General features: G+C 34.4%; 1 protein-coding gene and 1 pseudogene across 1 annotated transcript; both read right to left on the bottom strand.

Annotated features, from left to right (window-relative positions):
- Gr17PSE (gustatory receptor 17 pseudogene) lies at positions 6,801-7,910 on the bottom strand (annotated as a pseudogene).
- LOC100118902 (lachesin) lies at positions 12,468-15,551 on the bottom strand. Its single transcript, XM_001599690.5, has 5 exons — positions 14,926-15,551; positions 14,410-14,648; positions 13,829-14,085; positions 13,268-13,653; positions 12,468-12,694 (listed from the first exon to the last, which is right to left on the bottom strand). The coding sequence occupies exons 1-5, from the start codon at positions 14,996-14,998 to the stop codon at positions 12,657-12,659; spliced, it is 993 nt and encodes a 330-aa protein (XP_001599740.1). The 5' UTR covers positions 14,999-15,551; the 3' UTR covers positions 12,468-12,656.
- Between the last annotated feature and the right edge of the window lie 8,675 nt (positions 15,552-24,226).

Raw genomic sequence — 24,226 nt, forward strand, 5'->3', positions numbered from 1 at the left:
GTACATATATAAGTAACTAAAACAACAATAATCAAATATTAAAGTCCAATTTAAAAATAAATGCACGTATAATGTTAAATTGCAGGCAAAGAATTGTTAATTCATTACTAAAGTGGTTTCAATTTACTTACCGTTCGTCATTACTACTATGTAATAATTTGATAGAAATATTTGATAAAAATACTATGAAAGTATTCATGATAAAAAAATTGCTATTCTTCAGCTTAAGTATGCTTATCTTAGTCAGCACTTGTAGTTTAAATAAAAATCAAACGTATTTCTTACTTTGCGCATTTATGCATGCTTTTTTTTTACATGGCATTTGGAACTCGAAAGTTCATCGCCTCATCTACGCAAGCCTTCCACACTGCCCTATCTTGTGTCAATCCCACCCAAGATGCACCTCTCCGATCGACACCCACCCGTCCTATTTCTACTAGATCCGCTTTTACGTTGTCCTCCCATCTACGTCTAGGTCTACCTAGAGGTCGCGTTACCATCGGCCTGCCCTTCATGACACGCGCTGCCGTACGGTCGTCTCCCATTCTCGCTACGTGCCCTGCCCATCCCAATCTGCGCGATTTTACTATTCTGTTAATATTTGGTGACGCGTACAGATTGTGTAACTCATCATTGTGTAGTCTCCTCCATTCCCCGGTTTCCTCATCTTTCTTCGGCCTGTATATTTTTCGCAAGACTTTATTTTCAAATACCCTAAAACGGTTGTTCGCCTGCTTAGTGAGAGCCCACGTTTCGCACCCGTACAGAACCACCGGCAGTATTATTGTCCTGTATATTCTTATTTTAACGTTTTTAGACAACAGCCTCGACTTAAGTAAATTACTCACGGCGTAGAAGCAAGCATTACCCGAATGGAGTCTCTTATTTATTTCGACATTAATCTCGTTTCTATCATTTATGGTCGTATCCAGATACCTGAATTCGCTAACCTTTTCAAAAGTAAAATTCCCAACTCTGAGATCTTCCTCCCCTCTGCAGATGCCTAGCTTATCCACAATCATGTACTTTGTTTTTGATTCACTCACTTCTATCCCTGTATACTCCACCGCTTTTATGAGGATTTCCGCGTTTCTTGCTAACGTTTCCCTACAATCCCCCAGTATATCCAAATCATCTGCGTAGCCTAGTATCTGCGTTGTTCCATTAAGCGTTGCGCCCAGCTGGCTAACCTGCATTTTTCTAACGGCATACTCTAACGTCAAGTTAAACAGCACCGTAGAGAGCCCATCCCCTTGTTTTAAACCATCGCGTATCATGAAGGGTTCTGATACATTACCGCCTACTCGGACCTTTCCCGTGCTTCCGTTCAGACATATTTGAATTAATCTCACGAGTTTTTTCGGTACACCGAGAAGTACTAGAATTTGATACATTTTGCTTCGCTTAATAGTGTCGTACGCTTTTTTAAAATCTATAAATAGTTGGTGTATGGTTTCGCAAAATTCCCACTTTTTCTCTAACAACTGTCTTATGGTAAACATTTGATCGCTCGTCGATCTGTTGCGCCGAAATCCGCACTGATAATCTCCTACTATATCTTCCGCGAATGGAGTGAGTCTAGCTTGTATTACGTTTGACAGAACTTTGTAGCACGTTGCTAAAAGTGAAATACCCCTATAGTTATTGCAGTCTGTCTTATCCCCCTTTTTAAAAATCGGTATAATGATAGATTCCTTCAAATTTTCGGGTATTGTTTCATTTTTCCAGATGGCACATACTAGTTTATAGATTTTGAAAGTGAGCTCGACGCCCCCATATTTGAGTAACTCAGCTGGTATAGAGTCATTTCCCGCGGCTTTGTTGTTTTTTAGTTTTTTAATCGCGGCCTCTACTTCTTGGTAGCTCGGTTCCTCCATGTGGGGTTCAGCAGTGTGAATTTCGTCCCCTAATTCTTCGCTATTTTCGTGCACGTTTAATAATTTATCGAAATAATTTTTCCACAGCGACAGTAATTCGTTGTCATTTGTTACGAGGTCCCCGTTTTCGTCCTTCATCAATTGCGCTCTACTCCTAAAACCCTTTCTGATGGCGTTAATCCCTCTGTACATTTCGCGGGGGTTATTTTCCTTACTGTTAGTTTCTATTCTCCTAATAAGATTCTTTTGATACTCCCGCTTCTTATTTCTGTAGATCGAGCTCGTCTGTTTCCTTACGTTAGAATACTCTTCTACGGTCCTATTGCTTCTATTTTGTAAGCTATCTAATTTAGGCTTTTTGCACCTTTCAAACCAGAGTTCTCACTCTTCGTCAAACCATGGTTTGCTCTTTGGCTTTTTCTTTTTACCCAGTACTCTGTTCGCGGCCTCTTTTACCGTTTTTTGGATGTCCCCCCATAAGCTATTCGGTTCGTCATTCCCCTCCGGCGATGTGTTTGCTTCTTCAAGTGCCTGAAACCTGTTATTAATTTCTATCTGGTACCTAATTCGCTTTGTTCTATCTCGTAGCTTCTCAATATCGAAGCTTTCTATCTTGTTTGCTCGCTTACTATTTTGATTCGCTACTATAGTCTAGCTCTTAATTTGGCTACTACTAGGAAGTGGTCCGAGTCGCTATCTGCCCCTCTGTAAGCCCTTACGTCAAGAACATTAGTATGACGTCTTTTTTCAATGAGGAAATTATCAATTTGGTTCTGTGTGGCCCCGTCCGGCGATGTCCACGTTGCCTTGTGTATGTCCTTGTGCTTAAAACACGTAGTTTTGATTATAAGATCTTTTGCCGCCGCGAAATTTATGACCCTAATACAGTTATCATTGCTGTCTTCGTGCAGGCTTTCCTTCCCTATAGTAGGCCTAAACATTTCCTCCCTACCTATTTTAGCATTGAAATCGCCTAATACTATTCTTGTGTCGTAAAACGCGAACTGGTCGATTACCTGCTCTAAAGTTTCGTAATAAAGATCCTTAGCTTCTTCTTCTTTGTCCTCCGTAGGACAGTGTACATTAATAAATACATATCTATACCATTCACCTTCGATAATGATGTACGAGAGCCTATCATTGACGGATTTGAAACTTTTAACCGAATGTATGATGCTTTTGCTTACGAGAAATCCGATGCCTAGAGATCCCCCACTCCCGGCCACATACAGGTACGTGAAGTTACCCGATGATAGTACTCCGCCATCTGGCCACCACGATTCCCGTATTGCTACCAAATCTAGATTGTACCTATCAGCTTCCTTTACGAGTTCTTTCAACGCACCTGCTCTGTATAGACTGCGAACATTCCAAATTCCGACCCTTAAGTCCCTTTTGGTTCGGATTTGATTTTTTTGAGCCGTGATATTATGTTAAACCCGCGCGCTTCGGATCCTGTTCCGATCGCAGGTGAGTCCACCGTTCTAGAGGTGATAACCCCCATATCTCTCTAGAACTAAGTATGAGAGCTTTCCGACTTTGACGAGGACAGTGTCAACTCGTCGTCAGACACACTACGGTTTCATTCTCGCATCCTAACGCCCCCCTGCAAGGCAGCGCGCCTTCGCTGGCATCGTTACCGCGTAAGACCAGGTGACGAATCATTCTACACATCCCCTTTCGAGGCAGTTGTCATCGCTCCCGCATCCTCCTCGGCAGCAGGATTTTTGCCCATTTTTGTAATGTGTGATGAAAGAGATAGATTGAGAGATAAGAGATAATGTGAAGTGTTTTTGTTGTTGTGGTGCTTGCGTAGTGTTTCTAGATGAATGCGTTCGACAGTGTGGGCTCATCACACCCACGCCTGTTCCTATCGGCTGTCCGCGGCTGCTTATTCAATTTATTCGCAGCTAACCTCTTTCTCAGGGGCTGTTCCTCTATCCGCAACCTAAGGACGCGCTGTGTAGTGGTGATAGGCACCCACCCGTCCGATCTGGACGACAACGCCCAAGACCCGCTTAGGGTAGCGGCATTGTAACAGCATTTATGCGTGCTTAGTGGATTTAAACATTTTTTAAGGTTAGAATTTTTAAGTTTAGCGTCATTTTAAAAATAACTATTCATGTATACCGTATTTAAAGTATTAGTCGGCGCCTCTGTTTACTGGCCACTTTTTAATATAAGTACATTGTTTAAAAATGGTCTTTGGCGACTCAAATCATTATATATATTTAAAAATTTTTGTGTGTATTTTCAATTTGTTTAGAGTTTCAACTTTATGTCTCGAAGTGAAAAAACCGGTAAAAACGAACAATAATACAGCCAACTTAGTTATTGAACCAAGTTAGCCAAGTTATTGAACTTGTTTCATATTATCGATTATTTTGAGGTCAGCGCTGGAACAATCGTTGCTACTCTAATTTTGACATTCTATTGTATTTATCAGGAAAAATCATTAAAATTGACTATGAAAATTTACATACTTAATACGTTAATAAATCAATTAAACTATCACTGCAAAGAAGGGGGGAAATGGCGCTATTCTTTTTTCGTAATGATTTTAATATTTCACTTAAGTCTTATTGTATTCTTAATAACCACGTCGATTATATATTACAATCAATTTATATTGTTAGTGTAATTATCTGGTTATATTTGCAATACTCTTTTCTAGTAAAAGTATTGCACTGTATTTCGAACAAATGAAGCCTTAAGAAATCTGACCGAAAATATATTTTTGGATCGGGTGTATCTAAAGAATATAACTAAGGATATATGCATACGAAAAAAATGCATTTGTTATCATCAGCCCGTGACTTACATTACTCTTTAATCGAAGTTTGACAAGAGGTTGTCAAGTTTTACGAACTGATAATTTTAGCTAACATTGCCTACATATTTGTGTGTTTAGTGGTTTTTTCGAATTATTTACTCGATCTCGTTATTAAGAGAAAATTAGTATTTACCGTTATAGAATACGTGCATTTGATTAATTGGCTTGTATGCTTCTCGTCCGCCTTCATTACGTTATCAAGGTACGTTACGAAAACTATGGATGAAGTTTGTTTCAATTTCTATTATCCATTCCAACTTCTTTATGCAATTTTTATTATTACTTAAAATTATCTGCATTGTAGATTGATAAGACTGGATCGATAGTACATCAATTGATGAGGAACTCATTAAACAATGACATATTGAAAGAGGTGCGAAACTTTCAGTTTACTAAATAGTAATAAAGAGTAATTTTATGTATTAACTGGAGGATGCTTCTACTAACGGTACAACTCGAGTTATACTTTTATTATTGGATGCTGAATCTCATTAGACATATGAACTAAAATGTTCTAACAATAAAAATGATTTTCGACTATTGTTAATTCATGATGTGGTTAGATGTTGTTATTTTACAAGATAGTTGGAAATTATAAGTGTAACTTGAGTTTCGTCGTCATTAATAGCAAAAACTCAATTTTCAATTAATTTTAGCTAAAAAATTTTTCCTCGTATTTATCTCATGTTCACGTGAAATTTACGTTGTATGGATTTTTCAATTTGGACTGTAGTTTAGTACAATCTGTGAGTATACGACAATATTAAGAAAATTTTTATTACTGTTTTATTGTCGCGTATATTTTTGGCTCTATAACGATGTATTTAGTTATACTAATACAATTTCAGTTGGATACTACTATACGATAATAAAGATCTTGATATACCTTTTTAAATTTGAACAAAAGATGCTGATAAAATAACTTGACTACCCAACGTATTAAAGAAAAAAACTTGATAAGGAATTTCTGCTTTTGCTTTTATACAAAGTAACGTATACGTACTTTGTTTTTAAACCACAGATTTCTACGTGCAAATCACGAAATTCCAAATACTTTTTCATGATGTTCCTACTTTAGCTTAAAAGTAATCTGTCTTATTCAGTGCCTTATGAAAACTATACCTTCAAAAAAACACAACTAGTTTTAATGAAAAAAAGTGTATTAAGATGCAAGCTACGTAAATGGACCTTTGTGATACGCTGTATCACAAAAGACTATTTATGATACGAGTATCATACGCTATTTTATAGCACTGACTTGTATAAACATTTTGTAACGCCTATTCGTGACATTAGCAGCTCATTTTATCACAAAGCAGTTAGCGCCTTATACTATGAACAGGTATAGTATAAGCGCAGATTTATTCTATCCAGTGCTATAAAGAAAATTCAGAAAATAAAGTCGCTAGTTTTTTTCTCTCAAAAAAGGATGACCAGATACTTTGAAGCGGTTGATAAAGCGATTTTTTAGTTCATCATAATAAACATTCGGTTTGAACATTTCAAAGTTTTGATATTGATTAAATTTTTCAATTCGAATAATCATAGAGTTCTATAAAACAATTATTTAATTAAAATATTTATTTAATTAAAATATTTTCATTTTCTAATAGTTTTATTGGTAACTTTTCGAATCTATATTTTTGGTGACAGCATACGTTTGATCGAATCATTTTATAAATATACTATAAATAGTAATTACAAGTATGGCACCACAGATTTTAATCGATTTAACTATTGATTTAACTATTGATAACTGATAGTCATACATTTTTCAATCTTCTTTGCTCAATTACCGAATAGCCACGTTAGGCTTGCGTCAAAATGTAATGTCAAAAGCAAAAACAGCTTAATTAAAAACTTAAAATTACAAAAGATATACATGAATGAGTGTTTTATGAAATTACGGATAAACTATATGCGAATTCATTTCCAAAGTGGTTTCGATCTGCTTATCTTTTGTCACTGCTCTGATGCAATAATTTTCTAGTCGATATTACCATATGTGATAAATGAATAAACTTTAGTATTACTCAAGTCTAAAGTATGCGCATTTAATTTTTATACCGTAACATCAAACGTTACTGTTATATTGTTAAAAAATGGCTGTATGCGACTTCAATAACTTAAGATATATAAAAGTATTATTGTATATTTTCATTATTTTCGGTGTATCGACATTTTATTGTAAATTAAAAAAAATAAACAGTGATACTATAAACTTGGAATTCGTGAGTTCTCGAATCGGTGTGATTCATAATTTGCTAATTATCACATTTATTGGTATTATGAACGTCTACGCTATTGCATTATTGACGAAAGAGTATACGACACTGAGCTTGCTACATATTATCGATTATTTTGAGATCGGTGCTGGAACAATCGTTGCGATTCTAATTCTAGCATTTTATTATTTTTACCAGGAAGAGTCGTTAAATTTGGCCAGGAAAATTTATAAACTCTACACGATAATCGATCAACTCAACTGTCATTGCGAAGAAAAAAACCGGTCCTACTCTTTTTTCGCGTCATTTTTACTATTTCACTTAAGTTTAGTCGGATTTGCATCAACAACTTTGATCGCGTACAATAAATTCCATTTATTAGTTTCGGGTGCATTGAGAAATTTCGTAATTACCTTCTTATTTTTGCAATACTCCTTCGTAGTCAAGGTATTGCACCGCATGTTCGAAAAAATTAATCGATCTGTAAGATATCTGACCAAAACGATATTTTTGGATCGGGTGTATCCAAAGAACATAACTAAGTTATACGTACACATGAAAAAACTGGAGTTGTTATCGTCAGCCCGCGATTTACATCAGTTCTTGGTCGAAGTTTGCCAGGATGTTATCCAGTTTTACGAACTGATCATTTTGGCTAGTATCGCGTACATATTTATATGTTTGCTGTTTTTTTCGTATTTCTTAGTCGCTCTCGTTATTGAAAGAAAAGTAAGTTTTACCGTCATAGAATACGTGCATTTGATTAATTGGCTCGTATGCTTCTCGTCTGCTTTTATTGTCTTATCAAGATACGTTACGAAGACTATGAACGAAGTTTGTTTAAAAAAAAAATATATTGCTTAATTATCATCATTTATATATACCTACATGCAACTCGTGGCCTCACTTGTTTTGCAGATTGATAAACCTGGGCTTGTAGTACATAAATTGATTAGGAACTCATTGAACAATGCCATTTTGAGAGAAGTGCGAAACCTTATTTACTAAAGTATCGTGTGTTAACAAGAATTTAATTTATTGATTTTGGATTGATTTTAGTTGAATAATTTTTCCTCGTATTTATCTCACGTTCACGTACAATTTACGTCGTCTGGTTTATTTTCTTTGGACTGCACTTTAGTGCAATCTGTGAGTATATTAAGAATTATAATAGTATATTGTGTACCAAGGACGTAAAGTGGGCCTATTTTGGCCGAGTGTGGAGTTTGCAGTACGAGTCAAGGCGAGTTAGCCCGAGCCGAAGGCGAGTGCTGCAACTACCCGAGGTCAAAAAGCCTGCTTAGCCCTTGGTGCACACCATATTTTTTGTAATGCATTTACTGATTTTCACGTTTCAAACTGCACTTGTTGAATTTCACGGAGTTTAGAAGATTCGCCAATGAATTGAGTAGCGGGCGTAATAGTATATTGTGTACCAAGGGCGTAAAGTGGGCTTTTTTAGGCCGAGTGTGGATTTTGCAGCACGAGTCAAGGCGAATTAGCCCGAGCCGAAGGCGAGGGCGTTTACGAGCCGCAGACGAGTACTGCAAAATCCACGAGACCAAAAAGCCCACTTAGCCCTTGGTGCACACCATATTTTATGTAACGCTCGGACGTATTTTCGCATTTTTTCGTACGTGTTAAGAGGGACTGATGTGACTATTTTTTGACACGGCAACCGTGCTCTTGTCTTGTTCAAACATTATATAAAATAAATAAATAATTCAAATTTATCGAAATAAACTTTTTTTTTTAAATTACAAAAAGAAATTTTGCGGGCAATAAAGGCCATTATTGCCCGCAGACAGCATGGACGCAGACTCGTCTGCGGCTCGTAAACGTCCTCGCCTTCGGCTCGGGCTAACTCGCCTTGACTCGTACTGCAAAATCCACATTCGTCCTAAAAAAGCCCACTTTACGCCCTTGGTACACAATATACTATTATTTTATGAGGCAATGAACTTATATAATATATCACTTATTTAGTTTGTTGATTAGGTGTTTGGCTCTATAACGACGTATTTGGTCATAGTGATACAATTTCAGTTGGACGCAACTACCGAACAAAAATAATTATGATAAAATATCTTTATTTATTCTATTCAGAATAGTTGCCTTAATATATTAAAGATAAAAAAAATGTTAAATAAATTAACCTCGAATTTATCGATACAGTACATCGCTATGCCTTCATTTCTTTTGGAAATCAGCGCTAGTAAAATGGTTTGAATTTATAAGAAATTAAACAATATAGAAAAACAAACATTCGAAAATATTTGAACCTCAAAATCGTCCCGGTACACGAACGTATTTATGAGCGGCAATATTCACAGATGGTTCGTTTTCTTAATACCCGACCTTCGAGCGAAGTGCGCAGTATACGGGATATGTTTACAGCTGCAGTCCCGGATTGTATGGCCGTCCGGAGTTGGGTTTACAGGGGGTCATTACCGAAAATTCTTCTTCCTTGAGAATTTAGCAAACAATGGGAGGTATAAAAACTCGAAATACGCTATACAGCTCTCAAGCGGCAATGCTTACAAAAGGTCCTCCGGGATTAGAGCCTATCTGTACATCTTTGGGTGAGTCGCATTTTCCAGATATGGTTTCTCGCCTGTCCCTAATGACTTGGCTTACAGCGAAACTGCGTCGCAGACTTTTCGAGCGCGTCTGCACGCGCTTTTCCCTGAAAGAAAAGCCTCAGCTGACAAAATGATTTTGCTAAAATAATTAATGAAAACCATATGCAAAACACAGTTTCTTTCGATCTGTATTTGCACTAAAGGTTAATCTTTCGAGTTCATTTTTTCACTGTCAAGGAATCGGAGAGGATGTTGCGGAAGATTATGTAAAGTAAAAAAATGAAGTTTAGATTACGCATTATAGAGTGATTGCACTCTAGGCGCTACTTCATCGTGTGTAATGACAGCTTTACGTAAGATGACTTTTGAATGTAATTTGCGTTAAATACGTCGAGCGTCTTGCCGAACTCTGCTACGGGTCGTATTGTTCGTCTGAAGGAAGTAGAGACGGTTAGTGCGAATGCACTTCTACTGTTTTTCTCTCTTTATAAAAGTCAGGATAATGTGAAGCAAAAATAGACGTTATGTGATTCAAGTGTTCACATCGTATGCGCGTATGCGTTTAAAATGTCAATAAAAATTAAAGCAATGTCCAAGCAGTTTGAATTCTAGTACTTCGCAAATTGAACAATGGTTTTATAAAAATTTTAACTTAAGAAATATGAAGGATTAATAATAATCAAATGATGATGCCAATATTTTGTTTATAGCACTGGGTGGCATAAATCCGCATCTATGTCACGCCTATCCGTGGCATAAATAGTCCATTATTGCACCGTGCTGATAGCCCTCGCTACCCTCGGGCGCTAACTGCACGGTGAAGTGAATCAAAAACAAAGTACATGATTGTGGATAAGCTAGGCATCTGCAGAGGGGAGGAAGATCTCAGAGTTGGGAATTTTACTTTTGAAAAGGTTAGCGAATTCAGGTATCTGGGTACGACCATAAATGATAAAAACGAGATTAATGTCGAAATAAATAAGAGACTCCATTCGGGTAATGCTTGCTTCTACGCCGTGAGTAATTTACTTAAGTCGAGGCTGTTGTCTAAAAACGTTAAAATAAGAATATACAGGACAATAATACTGCCGGTGGTACTGTACGGGTGTTTGAAAATAAAGTCTTGTGAAAAATATACGGGCCGAAGAAAGATGAGGAAACCGGGGAATGGAGGAGACTACACAATGATGAGTTACACAATCTGTACGCGTCACCAAATATTAACAGAATAATAAAATCGCGCAGATTGGGATGGGCAGGGCACGTAGCGAGAATGGGAGACGACCGTACGGCAGCGCGTGTCATGAAGGGCAGGCCTATGGTAACGCGACCTCTAGGTAGACCTAGACGTAGATGGGAGGACAACGTAAAAGCGGATCTAGTAGAAATAGGACGGGTGGGTGTCGATCGGAGAGGTGCATCTTGGGTGGGGTTGACACATGATAGGGCAGCGTGGAAGGCTTGCGTAGATGAGGCGATGAACTTTCGAGTTCCAAATGCCATGTAAAAAAAAAAAAATACGAAGTCTTAAAATTTAGATTAATGTGGATGAAATTTAAAAAATCGCTAGTGTTCAAGCGTGATTTTTTAATATTAGTTTTTTTAAGCGCAGACAATTTTTAAACCAAACATCTATTTAATTTTTTTTTTAATTGAATTTTATTACTCGTACTTCGAGCTTTGCATCATGCATTTTTTGTTTTTTCCTCCGAACATTTAATACTTGTCGTTAAACAAAGCCTACTTTTCGTGAATATATAAGTAATGTCACGACTAAATTAGGCTGCATTCCGTTTTCATACGTTAAACTTTTTTCAATCATCGTTAGAATGATATAATATAAAGAACTAAAGAAACTTTGATAGTTATACATCCACATCTGTGATAAGTCACTGTTTTCTTTCTGTTCGAGAAGAGCAAAGCAGTAAAAAGAAGCGTATTAGACAATCATAATTCAAACATATTATTAATATCAAAACTCATAAGAAAAGATTTTATTTTTATCAATGACTCTGGTTTTGACTACTATTCAACATTTATATAAGGTTTAAAGAATTAATTAACAAATTTTATTTTTTCATCGTTCCTCTTGAGGTATAGAATTTCATATGAGAGTAAAGTACACATAAGTCATTTCGAAATATTAGTGTAGCTTTAGGATAGATATACTGCTCTGATAATTTGTATCTGGGCTCTAGCTAGTTACCTTTTGATTATAAAATTGTTTGTGATTCTCTCTGTAACCTGAAATTGAATTCCTAGGGAGAAACGCCAATATGCGATTAAAACTTAAAAAAAAGCATTTTCAACTTCCAGAAATCATGCAATAGCGCTTTTGCGTGTTAGATGACGTCGCAATTATAATATCGCAATACATACTAAAGCACAGAAGTTTTTAAAACGGAGCATCTATGACATATTGTAATTAAACTCTACACGTTTTACTTGTTCACGAATATTCTCATGATAATTAACTTGAAAAACAAAATTTCTTAACGCTATCCTCTAATCAGGCCTCGCCCGTATCTCAAAGCGTTCAATTTGGAATGACGAAGGAAAATTGTAAAAGTCGCATCTCGCGGCGTGGGATAAGAAGACGCTTTCATTCAGCAAATGGTTTGCAGCTGTTGATCGCGCGCTCGATTACGCGTAATTCGCCGACGCGCCAAAGAGAAATAATATTCCCGAGGCGCGCTCTTTGAATGGAATTCCGGGGGCTACAGCTAAACGCTCATTTATGTTATGTATATATAAGTATACACACTACAGTATATACACAGGGTTTCTCATATGTGCATGAGAAGCCGCGGGACACGGCGATCTCGAGAGAAGTTAATTGACGCGGAGAAAAATACTTGCTCTGCCAATTGCCGGAGCCACTTGCCGCCGGACTGTTTCGTTAAAGCTATAAAGGAGAGGGAGAGAGAAGGCTGAGTAATTAATTTATGAGTTTGTTTGGTCTTTGATTTTATTTTATTTTTGTATTCTTTAAAGTGACGTTCTGAGATGGTTGGATTGCATTTTTTCAACTATAGTAGTTACTGTCTAGATGTTGAAGTGTAAAAATATGGATGAAATGACGCTGTTCTTATGAGTATCGTTATAGATGGAGTATATTTACAGTTGCACAATAGCTTCTTTAACCACAGGTATTCACGCATACTGGTATGATAGTTTCTGAAAGCAAAAAGAAGGCGATTATTAGCGGAGTTTTAATCGGTTGACTTTGGTCTTTAAAATTTAAGTACGATGAATCGGGTATGGATGGTACAGATCGATATTGCTCAAACTAAATTAAAAAGTACTAAGAGGTCTTTTTCTGTAAAATATAATGCGCATCTTTATTTATTATTCAATCAATTTTCGAACTACAAGACAGCGCAATCTTACTCTACATTTATATATGCCTCAGCGAATTAGACGACGGTCTACGCGTATTATTTATGTATCTCTGAACGTTTAACACTACATCAAACAAATTGCACATTCACATATCGAGGTAACTTTACTCTATAAAATCATTAAAATATTTATGCGTAATAAACAGTATATAAAAAATAAAAATCTTTAGAAAAAAATATAAGAGCATCTCTCCTTAAACTGGAACTTTTTTTTATCACATAATATAAGCTGCACGCAAAAGATAGGTTAGAATTCTTTCTTCAAGGATAAATGCCCCAGATCTTGTACACCGTCTTTCCAGCCGATTCACCGAAAACACTATAAAGCAGAACAAGAACAATAACTTACCAAACAGCTCGACTTTAGTCTCCGCAATTCCGTACTGATTCTCTGCTCGGCAAATATACTCTCCGAAATCAGCGGCGCCAATAGAATAGCGCAGCAGTGAGTCTACGAAATCGTCGTCGTCGGTTTTAGCTGTTTCTTTCTTAAGCTCAGCGCCTGCTTTGTGCCAACTTACAACTGGCTTCGGGTGAGCCTCGACCTTGCATTCGAGCGTGGCTGTGTAACCCTGGGCTTGACCGACTCTTGGTCGAATGGCCGTTACGACCGGCGCAAAGGCCACGTGCACCGTGGCGTTAGCACGAGCTTCCTCGCCCACTCCGTTCTCCGCGATGCACAGGTACAAGCCGCGGTCGTCCCGGTGGATGTTTTCGATCTTCAACACGCTGCCGCTGTAAGAGAGATTCGGGAGTTAGTTATTTGATTAAAATTTTTTTCTTTAAAAATAACGCGTTCTTAGCGTTCACGATTTAACGAATAACCGCTATTCCTTTTGTGAGCAATCGAAAGGTGAAAGGTGATCGAACAAAAGAGTAAAAAAGCGGCGTATCTCATTGTTAAACTTACTGGTAAATGGCTCCACCGGACGGAAGTAGAATGTCATTTTCCCTTTTCCAGGATATGCGTGGCACAGGAAAGCCATCGGCGTTGCAGTGCAGCTCGACCGGCTTGCCCTCGGTCACGTTCACCGAGCGCGTCGTGTTCGAGCTGATGGTCGGTGGTCGGCGTATTTGTAGTTCCACTTCGGCGGTCACTTTGTTGTCCACCGAGATGAGGATCTGGCACTGGTAGAAGCCTGTGTCGGCCTCCTGCAGGTCTTTGATCTTCGTGAGCGAATGAAACAAAGAGAAAAAAAATTAAACCCTCGTTTTGCTGCGGTCGTTATGTTTTTTTTTAAGTACGTAGATTGTTCGTGGGTTTGGAAACTACCGTTAGGTAATATCTTACGGCAGATAATAACAGTTATTGTCGATGTAACGTAATTGTTTCTGCTTTCAAAGAATAAAGAATTGGTTCAGTGCGCTGCTTGATAGCGTCGCACAAGAATCGCGTTGTGTATAACGTTTGAAAAAAAATCGATAAGATCACGCAAACGCATTCCTCGAATAAAATCCTCAGCGAAATACCCGCCGATAAAAAATACATACCCTCAGCGAATTCGTGGAAGTCTCGTTGTCAACGTGCACGGAAAACCTGCTGTCCCTGATAATAAGAGCTGTGTTGCTGGACAGAGGCGAGCGGTCTTGCCGGTCTTTGTGAAGCTTGATCCAGAGCAGAGGATAGTCCTGGAGATTCTGCACTGTGCAGTTAAATTCGACCTCGTCACCGATCTCTTGGATTTTCTCCTTCGAAATGTGGGTTATAACGGGGCTCTCGTCGCACGACGCTGGAAAAAAGGGGAAGCAACGGTTATTTTCGTGCTCTCGCGCCGCGATTCGTGAATCTCTCGGGGTGTGAATAAAATTTCGTTTTCAAACCGCGCCAAAAAAGTAATATTATCCGAGTCTTATCGTTTTTGGAATATCTCGTTTTAAAGTCACTTCTATGCTATACAAACATAGACACACGTGCGTCTTTCAATTTTTAAATTCTTTAAATTTATTTTCATTCTTTAAAGATCACCGTTGTTTGTAAATAATTGTAAAATTTTAAGTGTAACGTACCAAATTGAATGCGCGCAAGGCAGCAGCACGCGACGCCGAGGAACACTATAGTACTCGTTCGCTTCATCTTCATCTTTGTATAAACAACAACAATAACAATCCTTAACGTTTTTCAAAACTGAATGATGCACTCGCGTTTTGATGCACAGTTGTCACAGCCAGAAATCAAAGCGAAAAACTGAGCAAAGTCTAGAGCACACTGCGCAAAAATTTGCTGCTCTCAGAAGCATCCGGAGGGCCGATAGTGTTTATGGGTCGCTCACGCACAACGAACTGCATGGCTATTCATCGCTAAGTCATGCTCGGACTCCAACCAAATTCCACCATGTTACACGCGCGCTCTCTCCCTCTCTCCTTTTCCCTGCAGGGAGAACGAGAGACGATCCGGGATTTCCCCACCACTAGGGGCGAAACGAGTTGCCGCCGCTTCTTCTTTCTCTAGAGGCTTGGTAGTCGTCTTCTTTTATGTGCAATAGCTATGGATAGGATGTCAGGTATGTAAGCATCGACTTTGAACTTGGGCGAAAGAGAGAGGGATGGGGAGAGAAAGTAACGCTTCGTGGATATTCGGGTGACAGGGGGGTGATTGCCGTTGTCCAGTCGACACGTTCATTTTTATTGAGAGTACGTCGCTTGGACTGTGCTTAAATTATGAAGTGTAAGTAACTATAAATTAAGTGCAGGATATTTACATTTGACAATAGCGAATTTTATTGAGTGAAATGGTTCAAAATAAAATTAATTTTTTTCTTGCTATCGTAGCAGTCTCTAAAAGCTACACATGTTTATCATATTAACACGTTAATTAGTAAAAAGACAACGGAAAAGTTTTATGAATTTTCCAAAACTTGCAATAAATAATTAGGATACACGTATAGAACCAAACCAAACTGCTGCGTATCTACCTGGACTAAACTCTGATTTTCGCCATAAGCTCCTTTCTGCCTACAATCCTGGCAGATGCTACTTTCTATTATATTGTATTATCCGACCATCTGAACGGTCTTTGCGAAGAAATTCTAAAACTTTTGGGTGGGTGGGCGTTTGAGCAAGGTCACATCAAATACGTTTCCGAAGATCTGGAATTCGTGTTTGCTGTTTCCTCTCTATTTAACAAACATTTATAATGCCTTTGAAGAAATATTGATTGAATAATTAATAAAAAAATATTTTTATCAATGTTGCTTCTTTATTACAATTAGATATAAACTAATCAATTATACCTATAAATTAAAGATTGCTTTATAAAGCAAAACGCATAATCGATTTCCGTGCTGTGATGCGAAACTTCGCTGACTATCTGTAAGAACCAATCCGTCAATCAGCAATTCTCACCGCAATTCTCATTGAGCATTAGAAATATTGCATAAGTGATTATAGCGAATATTTTATTTTTTGTTTTCTGCTTTATATTATTGTTATATACATATATATATATATATATATATATATATATATATATATATATATATATATATATATATATATATATATATATATATATATATATATTTGTATCCGTTAAAACGTAAATATTTATCATAATCATTTATGATTTCTAATTTATTAAAAAATAATAATATTTTTGTTTCAGCCATTGCACGATTCAATCTGGAATTTTCCCATGGCATGTTTTGCTCAAAATTTGACGGTTACTTTGGTGTTGAATTGGCGGGAAGCCCGAAGGAGGAGAAGGGAGAAAGAAAGAACTTATGGGACGCCGTCAAGTATAGAGCGTGGAGGTAGGGATAATATTCAAACCCGAGATCGTCGTGCAGATGGAGAGGGGAATTCGACGGTTGGGCTGTATGCGCGAGAGAAGAAAGCTACGCAGCAAAGACGCACAACAACCGTCGCCATTACTCTACCACCAGCCGTCCTCGTGGTCAGCACGCTTCTGAATCCACTTCAAAATTTAACTTCCTGGCATCAATAATTCAACGTGAACAAACAACAGTTCATAAGAGGTAAGAAGTTAATTTAAAATTTTTTTGTCATGTAAAACATCTTTTTTAACAAGGCAAAGTGAATTAGTTCAATTTTTTTATATAGAAATTTCACAATGGTCCAGTCGTCCGTTCGGAAATTGCGAAAGCAGTGTGTTTCTTCGTATACTTCTAAATGGTTGAACTTACTTGAAGTGGAAATGCTGCAAGTAATTTTTCGCTGCTGACTTCTAAGAGCTCCAGACTAAATGCCAGATAAGTAACTTGAATTACTATTATAATTATAAAAAATATTGTGGACGCTATTACCCTTTAATATAAATCGTTGACTTGGATTTTAAAATAAAATTCTAAAAAGCTCGTAAATGCGTTAAATTAGCGACAAAAGAACAGGTTAAAATTGGTTCAACATAACCTATAAAATACGTTGGTTGCTCGAAGTTTAGTAAATCAGTATTGCAAACCTATATTAAACTATCGACATTAACTGCTGCTATTAAATGCGTTAAAATAATAAAAAAGAGTTATTTTTATACGTTATTATTGAATTTAATAGAGTTCAATCAAATAATAGTTCACCTATTTATTTTATTATTTGCAAAAGTTACATTAATACCGTTTATCGATTATGTTAAAGTATGTATTGTTTAATGTCTATTTATGTTAAATTCACACAATCGAATTTCAATCTGTGAAAATAATACGATCAAAATTCGTATTTATGCCTATGCAGAATATGTAAACTTCATACTATGTAAATCAAAGTATTTAAGTCATTTTTAGTGGTATTATTCACACGTTAAAAACAATTTTTTTGTTACTTTATAAATCTTTCTTTTTTATATAAAGTGAAAGTGAAGAAATACTTTGATATAATTGTCAAATGTTAACGCGTCGTATTATGATTTTACTCCTACAAAAATTTGAAGTGTAATAAAAAATGAAAATATTTCTAAAAAAATGACCTTCAAAATAAGACAAAAAGAAACGAATAGTGAAACAGTACATAAACTATAAAAAGAATATAATTAAAAAAAATCAAAGAAAAAATTAAGAAAGGAGTAAGTTTTACGATTTGAATTTCGTAAAATATTAGTAAAGTGACCATTGAGTTAAGATTAAAATGAACGGTTGATATATTATATGAAGTATGATAAGTTTTGTTAGGACAGCTTAAGTTAAAATATTCAATCAAACATTTTAGTGTATATATTTATTTAAGATCTAAAATCTGTATATAAGCGAAAAAGCAAATTTGTTATAAGATATACAATTGTCCATAATGTTAAACTCTTGATTAATTCAACATATTCATTCATTACATTAAATTCAAGCAGTTCATAAAAACTATTGGGTTTAATTCATTAAATTTTTTTTTGAAAATGAATAGTAATTGAAATAACTGCACCCTGCCTGGAATTTGTCATGGAAATTACGGCGTCAACAGCAATAAGGCAAGATGCTGATTACAAGACATGCATTTATTGTAATAGATCATCTATCAGCTATTATATTTCAGACAACTCATAAGTATATGCAAGTTTTGCTGGCTATACTAAAAGATCTTCAACCAAGTTGAATCAAGATATTAATATTGAGAACCAATACAGATGCACACGTCGACTCATATAAATATTTTGGGAATAATGTTTGTGAACGCAAGTTGTTTATTCCCGAACAATGCTCGACATTTATCTGTCTTGCTAGAGGATATTTTATTTTTACCAAATCATAAAATTGGGCATCGTATTCTGTTATCATATACGTATGTTCCCAGAAATAAGCCGCAAGTATTCGCAGATGTATAATCTATTATTGCGCTGCTCATGAAGAAGCTTTCGAATTGAGGATTGTGGATAGTTAGAAAATGTAACAAGCAATCTCTCAAAGATAACCAACTAAGCAGTTATGTTCCAACTTTCACATACTCAATAACAAAAATTAATGAATCTAAATAACAGCTTTTATGAATTGCAATGTTTAGAGTATTCTTATGCAACTGAGATTTTTACATTCTGGACGATTGTTTTTGTAGTCGATTTTTCAAATTAGATTAATAAAATATCATATTAGAATATACCAAAACGTTCTGGACCTTAAATTAATAGAAAATAGGAACAAATGTTACATTTGATTTAGTCATTTGGAACAGTTTTTCGAAATTTAGATATTGCTGTAAGCTAATTGATTAACAGCATAAAGTATGAGTAATCACTTTGGAATTGTATATTACAAATATTCTAAACCGCATTTAGTTCTTTACTTTTTACTCATAATGTTTAAAAATGTATACTATTAAGATAATGTACGTCAAATAAATACTTAGATTATCATTGTAAAAAAATGTTTACATGTAACTTATGCAAAGCAGTTTAAATAGGTCCTTTCGCTTCATGTTTAATAAAAGAAGATAGATTTAGAATAAATACTTGTCAAGATTTTGCGCATTTACAGAAACATTAATGTTTTGATTTATAATTGTTGGAATAGTGGATAAATAATAACACTGAGGTTAATAATACTAATAATATATATTGAGGTAAATAATTGTGTGTCGGCAATAGCCTCGGTTAATACGTCCGCTCACATCGGAGTCTAACAGCAGAAAGGGAGAACAGCGTGTACAGTATAATCAGCGCTTAGAGCGTAGACGCGAGGCATGCGCGGGGTGGTCGCTCTTGTATTGCGTGAGCTCGTCTCGTTGCACAAAATCGTCGTCGATCAATAGATGGCGCGACAAGTGCTATTTTGATCATGAATCGAGATTATAATATTTACTCAATATTACAACAATAATTTTTGTTATAATCTTATAAAGTATTTACGAAGCACATCAACGTATTTTAAGGATAGCAAGTTTTGACTTTCTATGAAAAAGTATAATAATCTCATAGTACATTCTTCAAAGAAGTTTAATCAACTTTAAATAAATTTCATAAAAAAAAATATAATAATCTCAGGGGAGGTTCTTCAAAGAAGTTTACTTAATTTTAACTTACTTTCGTAAAAGAAAGTTTAAAAATCTCAGGAGAGGTTCTTAGAAGAAGTTTACTTAACTTTAACTGACTTTCTACAAAGAAAGTATAATAATCTCAGAGGAGGTTCTTCAAAGAAGTTTACTTAATTTTAACTTACTTTCGTACAAGAAAGTATAAAAATCTCAGGGGAGGTTCTTAAAAGAAGTTTACTTAACTTTAAATCAATTATATAAAAGAAAGTATAATAATCTCAGGGGAGGTTCTTCAAAGAAGTTTACTTAATTTTAACTTACTTTCGTAAAAGAAAGTATAAAAATCTCAGGGGAGGTTCTTAAAAGAAGTTTACTCAACTTTAAATAAATTTCATAAAAAAAAGTATAAAAATCTCAGGGGAGGTTCTTCAAAGAAGTTTACTTAATTTTAACTTACTTTCGTAAAAGATAGTATAACAATCTCAGGGGAGGTTCTTAAAAGAAGTTTACTTAAATTTAACTGACTTTCTACAAGGAAAGTATAATAATCTCAGGGGAGGTTCCTTAAAGAAGTTTACTTAACTGTAACTAAATTACAGCAATTGTACTTAATTGCAATATTTAAACTTTTGGGGGTATTAAGAGAGTTGACCAAGGGGTTAACTTTCCCTCAGTTGGCTCTTTATCTTTCGTTGCGACTTTTTGTCTAGTTATCAGTTCATGACCCTTTTTAATTTTAAGAACATCGTAATTTTCTTCTTCTGCATGCTGTAATCCTCTTTATCAAACACCGGTATAGCAAATTCTTTCTTCTCCATTTCATCTACTTGAATTTCAATCTTCTCTTTTACTTTATAATTTTCTTTAGCTTCTTTTTTATTCTCGAATGTTCTTCGTGTTCGGCATCTTGCGTTTCAACTTTTACAACTTTCTTCGTTTCCGGCGTTGCTGGAATAATCAAACTAAATTAACTAACAAAATTAAATTATATTGAATTAATTAGCCATTAAATTAAAAAAAAAAATTAATTTAATTAAACCTTAACTGTTTTGTACAGTACTCTATGTACAGATGTGCTGTCTGCTTTTAATAGTTTATCAAATTTGATTACTATTAATAATTTATTTATAAAAATAATATGCCTATACACAATAATAAGTTAATAATGTAATATTTTATTTAATATTATATTAAAATTGAGCATAATAAAGAGATAGTATAATGGTCTCAGGGGATTTTCAACTATTGATAAAGTTATTGATAACTTTAACATAATCTTAAGCTAACTACTAATATAATTCAATCTAAGGTTTTAAACAAAATTTAATCAAAATATATAGATGTTCGATACATATGTAAAGGGTAATAGCAGAAACATGTTATTAGTTTATGAAGTTGGTTTCTTTCATGTAAAATATTCAACAAGAAAATTTAAATTACACAAAGGATATTCTCTTACATATTTATTATCAAGTAGCTAAAATTAATTTTTAATGTCGATGGATCGATTCTGGCAAAAAATTATAAGTTTTTACATTTGATACATTATGACATTAATTTGTACTAACATGTGCATACATTGAGATATTGATTGTTTTTTTTTATTTTATAGATTATAATTGATGAAGATTCCGGATAGCAGCTGGCACAAGCAGAATCAGAAGTCAAGACAGCTTGTATCGTCTCAACGTTTACAATTTACCTATAGTTATATTGTTTCGGTTTATTGTATCTCCAAAATTTATAAATGTAGTATATTGCAGTTGCCAATATTTAAAATAACCGGTATTCTCGTCTTCTCATTTATATGTGATTTAGGGAAGAGATTTTTGTAAAAACGATAAGATGAATATCTTGTTTTTTATGTTAAAATGCATTCTGATATATCAATGTTTGAAAATCACCTGAGATATCCATCTTTTTACTATAAAATATCTAGGATTAGTTAATAAGATGTGATTTTTAATTTATTACTTATATTTCCGACAGCTGTAATTATGTGTTATGTTTATAAATATATTTTTTAAGGATTTTATGTTAGAATAAGGCTAGATTTAGGTAATATTTAGTTATATGTAAATAGTACTGTCAACATTTGAAAATCCCCTGAGATAATTATACTATCTTTCTATTTTGTATGTGTATAAGTGTTAAGTTTTTATTCATTGTTACATTTGTATTGTTTTATAATTTTAAGCTTCGTATTGTACGATAATAAAATGCGTGAAATAATATTTTGAATAATTTATTTATTTATCAGCACTTAAATCTATAATTCTTCCTAAGACATTCTGGAAATTCAAGAACTTTTTATATTCTAAACCTCATTAATAATCAAAGATTATTGTAAATTTTTAACTAATTTGACCATTAGATGCTTGATATCACAATGTTTGTAAAATTTCAATCAAAATACTTTAAATATCAGAAGTTCCATGCGCATTCACAATATTTTGTACAGTTATCCTTTGTGTTTACGCTATTTTCAAGGCATTCATAGTTTATCAAAATATTGATTTTAAAGTTGTAATTAAAAGTGTAAACATTTTATTTAAATAAGTGCCAAGTGTTTCTAACATTATTGATGGAAATTTTTTTCTAGTTTAAAGCTGTTAGTTAAGAAAAATTTAGCAACTCAGACACTGCCTTTTATCAATAGTTTTCTATCATCGAAATTTGTTTAAAATAGTTGAGTTCTCTTAACTAAGCAAAGGTAGAAAATCTTCTCAAAATTATTTTTTATCATTATCTTTTATACAGATCGATATTATTTTGAATCAGTTATTTGGTGCTATATTAAAATCTCCAAACATTCTGAATTATTTCATCGAATTTTGTGGCAATATTATTTTAAGTTTTAGCCGATAATATGTTTTGAATAAACCTTGATTAAACGTTAAAAGATCACGTGTAACCTATAAAGTTTTTAAGATATATATTGAAAAAATCTTTCATTCGAAACAAAATCTATCGCAAAGTTTTAGTTATGAAAATAAAATTTAAGAGAAATAATAATTGAGGAAGATTAGGAATACAACAGGATATTTAAAGTAATATATTAGAGATTGTACAAAAATTTTTATTATTAAATATTTTCTTACATGCAAGTTTTTTCAAACAAAAATATCAATGACATTACACGAATAATTTGACGATGAAAATAATACACTGTTACAATAATTAAATTACGTTTTTATTGCATTACAGAAAGTATTTCACAATGTAGTAGATATTGCTGTATTTACCACTTGACTAGGATATTACAAAGATTTTATGCAGCAATAGAAATGTAAATGTTAAAAGGAAAACAGCAAATGATCACTGCATACAATTGCCTGTCAAATTTCGTTAGTTGTTCAATCATATACTTGTGTAATAATTTATATAGCACTGCGTGGTATAAATCCGCATTTATGTCACGCCTATCCATGTCATAAGTATTGAACAGCTATCGAATACCACGTGTCAGTGTGGAAGCGGATTTATGCTAGTCAATGATATAGAATAATGTTCGATACGCGTGTCATAAGTTGTTCTTTATGGCATGGCGTTAAAAACCGCCGTTAATTAACAACGCCATTTTTTAACAACTTTTAAACGCACACCATCGTCGTACAATTTCCACACAGTGCTTAATTTTTGGATAAAATATTTTTAATTATGTTAAAAAATTTTCTACAAGAAAGTCAATGATAAATCTACACAAGAGATTCCTTTAAATGATTCTACTGTTGTAAATGATGATGCACAAATTAAAATCTTAATGTCCATATAATTTTAATGTTATCATTGATTTTTTTTGTATTTTACATACTGTATAAACTAGACATTACATAATCTTTTCAACAATTTTTGCTTAAAGTACTAGTTTTACGCACACCAAAGTGAACACAAAATCAGACCTTATGCTCGTAACGTTGAAAAATTATGTTCGACACTCGTACGAAAGATGATTCTCTACTCGTGTGAGAATCAATTGTTTTGCAGTAGAATCAGAAACTGCCATATTTTATACTCTAACGATTTACTATGGGTTAAATGATTGTCAGACAACACTGCATATTAGAATCGCTGAAATGTTTGTTATTGTTATTGAAAAATCAATGCGCGCGAAGAATTTTCGAAAGAAAGCATTACGTTTTTGGTATAAATTTTGTATTAAACAAAAGTATACCGAACAAATATTTGAAGTACAGTATATTAGAAAATCGGTAGTACAAACATCGAAGAATATTACTTGATTATGTTTTCCTTATTTATTACGACTTAGTGTAAGTAGCTTAAAATATGGGATTTCTTTTGCTACAATTGATAATTTTTAATGATTTTACGAAATCTGTATACATTATTTTTACGTATTTTATACAGAAATATATTTTATTGAAAAACGAACAATGCGATTACT

This window comes from Nasonia vitripennis, chromosome 4, assembly GCF_009193385.2.
Source record: "Nasonia vitripennis strain AsymCx chromosome 4, Nvit_psr_1.1, whole genome shotgun sequence".
Lineage (NCBI taxonomy): Eukaryota > Metazoa > Arthropoda > Insecta > Hymenoptera > Pteromalidae > Nasonia > Nasonia vitripennis.

Bases quoted from the DNA above. Each gene is read 5' to 3' on its own strand.
- LOC100118902 (XM_001599690.5), bottom strand. From the start codon at position 14,998: ATGAAGATGAAGCGAACGAGTACTATAGTGTTCCTCGGCGTCGCGTGC. The intron at 14,086-14,409 runs GTATGTATTTTT...TCGCTCACGAAG, and splicing joins CTTCCACGAATTCGCTGAGG to ATCAAAGACCTGCAGGAGGC. The intron at 13,654-13,828 runs GTAAGTTTAACA...TCTCTCTTACAG, and splicing joins TCCGGTGGAGCCATTTACCA to CGGCAGCGTGTTGAAGATCG.